Here is an 8964-nt window from a genome sequence, read left to right on the forward strand (position 1 = left end):
ACTCAATATAAGATTCACACATTATCCCCACAGCACTCAATATAAGATTCACACATTATCCCTACAACACTCAATATAAGATTCACACATTATCCCTACATCACTCAATATAAGATTCACACATTATCCCCACAGCACTCAATATAACATTCACACATTATCCCTACAACACTCAATATAACATTCACACATTATCCCTACAACACTCAATATAACATGCACACATTATCCCTACATCACTCAATATAAGATTCACACATTATCCCCACAGCACTCAATATAAGATTCACACATTATCCCTACAACACTCAATATAAGATTCACACATTATCCCTACATCACTCAATATAAGATTCACACATTATCCCCACAGCACTCAATATAACATTCACACATTATCCCTACAACACTCAATATAACATTCACACATTATCCCTACAACACTCAATATAACATGCACACATTATCCCTACAACACTCAATATAAGATTCACACATTATCCCCACAGCACTCAATATAAGATTCACACATTATCCCATCTCTCTTTTGTTCAAGAGGTTTCATTTGCAAGTTAACGTAACACAGTTAAAAAAGCTATTTGCCCAAGTCACACTGAGGTCCTGCTCTATTGTTTTACAATACAATACATCACATTGTCTTAGTAGATTATATTGTATTGGTTCATGAGTTTATAACAGTGGTTGGTTTGACTGTTCAGTTGTTTCACTGTATTACATTCAGTAAATAACGTTTAAAAAAAGAATCCCTGGAAAACAGTGGCGTCTGTTATGGAGTGGACTATCCTGGCTAAATAAATGTAATACATTGATATCGTTGAATGGACTTGGTTAGGCTAACTTTCTATTGTCTTAGTAGATTCTATTGCATTGGTTCCATTCATTGGTTCCACTAACCCTTAACCCTCTTCTCTGTTCCATGATATTGTTATTCTGTTGCCTGGTTCTGTTCTCCTCTTTTCACTGTTCTCCTCTGTTCTCCTTTGTTCTGTTCTACTTTCTCCTCTGTTCTCCTCTGTTCTCTTCTGTTCTCTTCTGTTCTCCTTTGTTTTGTTCTCCTTTCTCCTCTGTTCTCCTCTGTTCTCTTCTGTTCTCCTCTGTTTTGTTCTCCTTTCTCCTCTGTTCTCCTCTGTTCTCTTCTTTGTTTTGTTCTCCTTTCTCCTCTGTTCTCCTTTCTCCTCTGTTCTCCTCTGTTCTCCTTTGTTCTCCTTTCTCCTCTGTTCTCCTCTGATTTGTTCTCCCCTGTTCTCAGTCTTCCTCTTTTCTGTTCTCCTCTGTTCTGTGCTCCTCTGTTCTCCGTTCTCCTCTGCTCTCCCCTGTTCTCAGTTCTGTTCTCATCTGTTCTCTGCTCTGTTCTCCATTCTGTTCTGTTCTCCTCTGTTCTGTTCTCCTATGTTCTCATATGTTATCCTGTGTTCAATGTTCTTCTCTGTTTTCCTCTGTTCTCTGTTCTCCTCTGTTCTCATCCATTCTCCTCTTCTGTTCCACACTGTTCCCCTCTGTTCTTCTCTGTTCTTTCTCCTTTGTTCTGTTCTCATCTGTTCTGTTATTCTCTGTTCTCTGTTCCCCTCTATTCTTCTCTGTTCTGTTCTCCTCTGTTCTCTGTTCCCCTCTGTTCTCTGTTCCCCTCTGTTCTCTGTTCCCCTCTGTTCTCTGTTCCCCTCTGTTCTCTGTTCCCCTCTGTTCTGTTCCCCTCTGTTCTGTTCCCCTCTGTTCTCATCTGTTCTCTGATGTCCACTGTTCTGCTCTGTTCTGTTCCCCTCTGTTTTCCTCTGTTCTCCTTTCTCCTCTGTTCTCCTTTCTCCTCTGTTCTCCTTTCTCCTCTGTTCTCCTCTGATTTGTTCTCCTCTGATTTCTGTTCTCAGTCCTCCTCTTTTCTGTTCTCCTCTGTTCTCTGTTCTCCTCCGTTCTCTGTTCTCCTCCGTTCTCTGTTCTGTTCCCCTCTGTTCTGTTTTCCTTCGTTCTTCTCTGCTCTGTTCTGTTCTCCGCTGTTCTGCAGTCTTCTTCTGTCCCATTCACATTCTGCTGAGCATGCCTCTAGCACACAGTGTGTGGGTGTGTGTGTGTGTGTCTCTGCTATGTGTGTGTATGTGTGCATGCTAGGTGTATGTATATGCGGCATGTGTGTGTGTGTGTCTCCTTGTAAGTGTTCAACAGGAGAATGCAGCACTACCACTTTAGGTCTAGCAGTGCCTCATCATCCATCCTGACACATCTCTCTCTCACTCCCTACCTCTCTCCCTCCCTCCCTCCCTCCCTCCCCAGCTCCCCCAGGAGTTTTCCACTCTGCTGCACCAAGGTTTGTACTGCTTAGCTTTAAACACCAGAACCGTTTCACTCTGCAGGTAGTGCTGTGCCTCTCTTGATATCGATGCAATGGATAGCTAGCGGTGCAGCTTTAGTTAGCGGTGTAGCTTTAGTTAGCGGTGTAGCTTTAGTTAGCAGTGTAGCTTTAGTTAGCGGTGTAGCTTTAGTTAGCAGTGCTGATTTAGTTAGCCGTGCTGATTTAGTTAGCGGTGCAGCTTTAGTTAGCGGTGCAGCTTTAGTTAGCGGTGTAGCTTTAGTTAGCGGTGCTGCTTTAGTTAGCGGTGCAGCTTTAGTTAGCGGTGCAGCTTTAGTTAGCGGTGTAGCTTTAGTTAGCGGTGTAGCTTTAGTTAGCGGTGCAGCTTTAGTTAGCGGTGCTGCTTTAGTTAGCGGTGCTGCTTTAGCTAGCGGTGTAGCTTTAGCTAGCGGTGTAGCTTTAGTTAGCGGTGTAGCTTTAGCTAGCGGTGTATCTTTAGGGCCAGGAGTTATTCATTACCTTGTGACCTAAATATGAAACACCCTGGGCCCTTGTTATGGCTGAAAACTAAGGAGAACTCCAGGTCCAAGTTGAAGCCTATAACAAGGGCACAGAGTTATGCCTGGGACAGGTTCAGTTGCAACGAAAAGAACTGGACATGAGAAGCCCCGGCTTAGAACCAGACATTTGATTGCAATAGAATAGTAGAGTGGACCAGAACACAATGGAATGACAGAATGATTCTATGGAACAATGGATTGCAATGTGTGGAAGCATGTTGTAATCTAGAACTCCTCGACATTACACCATAGACAGTTTAGTTTGACTGGAACAGCCCAGCAGAGCACAGCTCTCAATATACAATAATGGACTAGGAGGATATCCAATCAGAGGTTATTGGTCACGGACACAGATATGCAGACGTTACTGCCTCCATCGCATAAGGAATTCTCTCTGACAGTGGAATGATGCCAAAGGGGTGTGTGTGTGTGTGTGTGTGTGTGTGTGTGTGTGTGTGTGTGTGTGTGTGTGTGTGTGTGTGTGTGTGTGTGTGTGTGTGAGAGAGAGAGAGAGAGAGAGTGGAAGGATGCCAAAGTGATTAGTGAATGAAATGGCAACGCAGCAGAAAATGACTCAACTCGTTTTTTTTTATCAGTAGGAGTCACAAGTTGGCCAATGAGAAACTAGATGGAAATGTTTCTTCATAGCCAGGAGTTTTCCTGTACCAGGAGAAACTCTGGACCGCACTTTCATGTGTCAACTCCTCCCTAACTTACACTTCTTTATTCTATCCCAACACTAGCACACCTGATCAAACTAATGAACGAATCATCAAGCCCTTTGAGCAGTTGAATGAAGTGTGATAATATGTTGATTCGATCCGTCCATTTGTCTGCCCTCTATTGCTCTGGTCTGGTCTACACTGTTCTTATTAAAAGATGAAACGATGTCCCACTCTGAGCGGCCCCATTCCATTATTCCATTCTATTGTTCCATTCTAATTTATTCCATTCTATTGTTCAATTCTAATTTGTTCCATTCTAGAATTCCATTTTCATTTGTTCTACTGTTCCATTCTAAGTTGTTCTAATTGATCCCTACCATTCCATTATAGGCTGGTGCATTGCATTGGCCCGTTCTAAGCTACTGAGCAGGAGAAGTGTATATATAGCCTGTATAGAACAGTAGGGCCTTAACAAACGGACTCAATGTCACCAAAGTCAGAATGGAATAGAGTAGAGGTATGCATGTACAGTACGTACGTGTCTCAAATGGCACCCTATTCCCTTCACAGTGCACTACATTTGACCAGAGTCAATGGGGCGGCTGGTCAAAAGTAGTGCACTTCATAGGGAATAGGGTGTCATTTAGGACAGAAGTCATATCCATAATTACCTGTGCATCCACCAGTGTAGCGTTGACCAGACTCTCGTTGATGAAGACGTGGACCAGCGCGGTGGCGCAGAGCGATGGCTCTCCACTGTCGTTGACCCTGACCACCAGGCGATGCAGCCCCCTGTGTCTCCTCTCTAGGGGCTCTGCCACGGTGATCACTCCACTGGCCAGGCCGATCTCAAACAGCCTGAAGGGGTTCCCTCCTACCAGGGAGAAGCGCAGGTCAGCGTTGCGGCCAAAGTCAGAGTCCGAGGCGGCCACGGTTCTGACGATGGTCCGGGTGGAGGAGGCCGGGGGGAGGAGGGTGTAGGATTCGTTGGTGGGTGAGGTCACGGAGGGGGCGTTGTCGTTCTCATCAGTTACGATGAGGGAGACTGTCGCCGTGGCGGAGCGAGGCGGAGCTCCGCCGTCGACGGCCCGGACGCGGAAAGTGTAGGTGGAGCGGCGTTCCCGGTCAAAGGACACGGAGGAGAAGATCGTCCCGGTGTTGTTCTCTATGGAGAACGTTTCTTCACCTCTTCCTCCTCCCTCCTCTCCTACTCCCTTGTTCTTCTCCCCTCCTCCTCCCTCCACCTCTTCTCCTTCTTCTTCGTTCATCTCTACGAAAAGACTCAGCTCCGCGTTCTCACCCTCATCCGCGTCTGTTACTGTTACCATGCCGACTGGGCTGTTGGCAAGGAGGTTCTCCTTCACGTAGAACGTGAACACTTCCTGGACGAACTTCGGAGCATTGTCGTTGCGGTCGGTGACAATGATTACCACCGTAGCCGACCCCTGCAGCGAGGGGAATCCCTTATCCCTGGCGATCACCTGGAACTCATATCTCTCCCTGACCTCCCGGTCCAGAACCCCCGTCGCACGGATATCCCCATTATCAGCATCAATGTAGAACAGGCCATTAACGGACGGATCCAATGAATACGCAATCTCTGCATTTTTGCCGGAATCGGCATCTGCCGCAACCACAGTGACCACACGCTCTCCTGGTTGGTTGTTCTCGGCAAAGTGGACCTCGACCACGGCCTGGGCGAAGGTAGGAGTGTGGTCGTTGATGTCGACTACCCTGACCATGAGAGAGCTGTTGCTGGAGAGAGAGGGGGAACCAGAGTCGACTGCCACGATGGTCACGCTGTACTCTTTAGTGGCCTCGTAATCCAACAGGGCCGACGTGTGGAGGAAATACTTCTTACGGTTTCTGAGGAAACAAAGTTAAATATTAATATTAAAAAATTACAAAGAAATGAATCAATATAATTACTTCCTGCTGTGGAAGGAGAGTTACATTGAAAAATCTAAATATCGAACATTTAGAATTTATAATGCTCAAATGTAGATATATTGTGTATGTGATTTTAGTGATTTTCAACTAAACGTAGCTAGCTGTCAGGTTTATATTATGGTGCTGTACGTTGATGCTCCAATAGTATTTCAGCCTCTCGGTGCGCTGTGCTGGAACACTCTGAATATGACTTTAAAAATGAAAATAAAATCAACTGTAAACAGATCAATATGGACTGGAAGTGTTTTCATCTCACCTGTCGAAGGCGTCATCCGCGGGCAGCGGCAGGAGCGCCGTCTCTCCTGCCGGTTTCAGGGTGAACGGTACATCCCCGACCACCGTACACGTTACCGCCCCGTTCTCCCCCTGGTCACGGTCTGACACCTGAACCAGTGCCACCGGTGTGTCCACCAGAACATTCTCCGGTACCAGCGCCACTCCGTCCCTCACCAGAATCCGTCCGATCTTCCTGATCTCCACGACCGGAACGTTGTCGTTCTCATCCCGGACCACCAGGACTACGGTCGTCCGGTCGGTGCGTGGCGGCTGACCGCGATCCCTCGCCGTGACCGTGAACCGTAACTGGGCCACTTCCTCCCGGTCAATCCTGTGTAGGACGCTCAGCCAACCGGTAGCCTCGTCCAGTCGGAGAAGACGGCGGACAGATTCCGTGGCAGCGCCGAAGACGTACTCCACCTGTCCGTTGACGCCGACATCGCGGTCCGAAGCGCGCACCTGGAGGACGGGGGTTCCGGGAGGCGCATTCTCCGCCATCTCAGCCTCATAGATGGCTCTCTCGAAGCGTGGGCTGTTGTCGATAAAGAAATAAAACAAATACCATGTATTCAGAAGATAACATTGCTTGTGCTTTTCAACCTAATTTAGCTAGTGGTGCTTTATACTAATTTAGCCAGTGGTGCTCTATGCTAATTTAGCTAGTGGTGCTCTATGCTAATTTAGCCAGTTGTGCTCTATGCTAATTTAGCTAGTGGTTCTCTATGCTAATTGTGCTAGTGTTTCTCTACGCTGATGCTACTATTCCAGCTCTTTAGTTTAATGGGTAAACCAATCCTACTTTTTAGACAGTTTACTCTCCATTAGTCAGCACCTCTACTAACATATTTGGGTGTGCCTCAGCTCATGCTTTTCACTAGACTACGTTTTCATCTTACCTGTTGTCGTTGACATCGGTGATGGCGACGCGGAGGAGTGCCTGGGAAGAGCGAGGAGGGTTCCCACCGTCCCGGACCCGTAGAACCAGCTCATAGGAGTCGCGTGCTTCACGGTCCAGAGGGCCTTTCACGATCAGCTGTGGTTGCTTCTCGCCGTCGGGCGTGTCGGCGACCTGGAGCTCAAACACACTGCTCCTCACACCTCCTCCTGCACCTCCTCCTCCTCCGTTGTTATCCACTGCTCCTCTCCTCCTATCCCCTCCTCCTGCGTTTCCTCCTCCTGTTCCATCTGCTCTTCCTATAGGCCCACCGGCTGCTCTCCTCGCTGACCCCGACCCTGACCCCGCCGACCCGGAAGAGCTACCATCTTGAATCAACTCATAACGATCAATCCCGTTGCGCCCGAAGTCGCGATCCGTCGCTGTGGGTAACAGATACAGCGTGCCTATTGGACGGTTCTCCTCGACAGATAATGTCAGCACCGACGACGGAAACGAGGGAGTGTTGTCGTTGATGTCGGTGATGACCACACGGCCCTCAAAGAGATCCACCCAACTCTGGAGTGGACCAATCACAGACACTTCGAAGTCCAGGAAACACTCGTTCTCATCGAAGATCATCTGACACTGGGCCAGCTTCTCCCGGTCAATCCTCCGCTGCCCGGTAGTCAGCTCCCCGGTAACGTTATCAATCTTGAAGAACTCCGAGCCGCTCTCTAGGGCGAATGTGACATCTCCGGAGCCGGTGCCCGCGGACAGGCCGAGGTCGGCAGCCACATTACCGATCATGACGTCTGCTGGGCCCTCCTCAGCCACCCGGTAACGGAGTGCCGAGTCAGCGACCGGGAGCTGAGTCATCGTTAGTAGGAGAAGGACTAGGAGGTGGAACAACTCCCCCGGTCCAGTTAGCGTAACCGAGCAGGAGACCGCTGCTCCACCACAGACACCTACCCCTGTCCTCCGCATGGCTCCCAGCTTTCTGCTTCTTCTCTCTCCCTCTCTATCCCTCTGTCTCTCTTTCCTCTCTCTGGGGATCTATCTTTCTACCTTTCCCTCCTTCTCTGTCTTTAATGTGTCTATCTGGTTGTATATCTCTGTTTCCTCTCTCTTTCTTACACTCTTCCCCCCTCCCCCTCTCTGGCTGGGCAGTTTCCACTGCCTAGGGTCCAGGAAAGCTTCCCAGCTCTCTAACAGCACACTGCAGATCAGTCTCTCTGTCGTTAATGTGACTATCTGGTTGTATATCTCTCAGTTAGGATGTCTGTTGTCTCTATTCTTTTGTCTTTCTCTTTATTGTTGAGACTGGGTTTAAAAATATACTTTAAAAAAAAATCCTCTAACTCTCTCTGGGATGTTCAGAGCACAAAGATATCAGAAAATCCCATCCAGCAAGGAAAGAGAAACCAAATCATCCACTCACGTTAATTAATCCACTTGACTCTCTCTCGCTCTCTCTTTTTATGATGGAGACTTATTCCGTTTCTTCCTCTCTTGAGGACTCTCTTATCAGTTATATTAGTCCGTCAGTAATTTCGCTTAATTCCGGTCGCGTTCCGGGGGACCGAGGGGCTCTCTCGGCGGTTTTGACGAGTTGAAGAGAAACTGCAATGCAGCACTTCCACAAAGAAAACTGTACACGACTCTGTCTCAGGACGCCGAATTACTAATGTTGTGAAAAATGACTTACATCCACAGAACGGAACAAAATCAGTTTAAACGTAAAGTATTGGATATCGTCCGGTAATCGTTTAGAGTTTAATTGTGTTTTCTTACCTCTCGCTCTCCGGTATGAGTCTGAACTACGCGCGTGTGTTTTTCCCCGCAGTGAAGCAACGTGCCAAGCGGTTGGTCGAATGCCTTCACGGAACTTCACAAGACAAGACTGCTTTTCACAGCCACTTCTCGGGACGGAATAATAATCTAAACCGTAAACCGGAGCTCGCTCACATCAGCAACCCTTGTTTTAAAAAAAAAAAGGCAAAAGAGACCCCGAAGTCAACAAACCGGTCAATTATAATTCCTTGTGCGTTCGCGAGGATGTTTCGGTAATGAACCGAAAGAAAATGCATATTTTCCAAGAGTCCTGCATTCTATCGTTCATTCTCCGCGCACGCCTTTCTCTCTCTTTCTTTATCTCACCTGCACGTTCTACTGCACTGCATGTGCGCGCGTGGCTTCCTTCTGCCTGCTCTGAAATGATGCTGCAGTCTCTCTCTCTCTCTCTCTCTCTCTCTCTCTCTCTTCCTCTCTCTCGCTCTCTCTCTCTCCTCCCTCTCTCTCTCTCCTCTCTCTCTCTCTCTCTCTCTCTCTCTCTCTCTC

At 47.7% G+C, this 8964-nt stretch overlaps 1 protein-coding gene across 1 annotated transcript in view; it reads right to left on the reverse strand.

The window, feature by feature from the left end:
- Nucleotides 1-8879, reverse strand: part of LOC115181207 (protocadherin-7) — a 16083-nt gene extending 7204 nt beyond the window's left edge. Inside the window, exons 1-3 of the mRNA XM_029743240.1 lie at nt 6647-8879; nt 5731-6282; nt 4196-5390 (exon numbers count right to left, since the gene is read on the reverse strand). Coding sequence (XP_029599100.1) covers nt 4196-5390; nt 5731-6282; nt 6647-7611 — 2712 coding nt within the window. The 5' untranslated portion in view covers nt 7612-8879. The remainder of the gene's footprint in view (nt 1-4195; nt 5391-5730; nt 6283-6646) is intronic.
- Nucleotides 8880-8964: the final 85 nt, after the last annotated feature.

This window comes from Salmo trutta, unplaced genomic scaffold, assembly GCF_901001165.1.
Source record: "Salmo trutta unplaced genomic scaffold, fSalTru1.1, whole genome shotgun sequence".
Lineage (NCBI taxonomy): Eukaryota > Metazoa > Chordata > Actinopteri > Salmoniformes > Salmonidae > Salmo > Salmo trutta.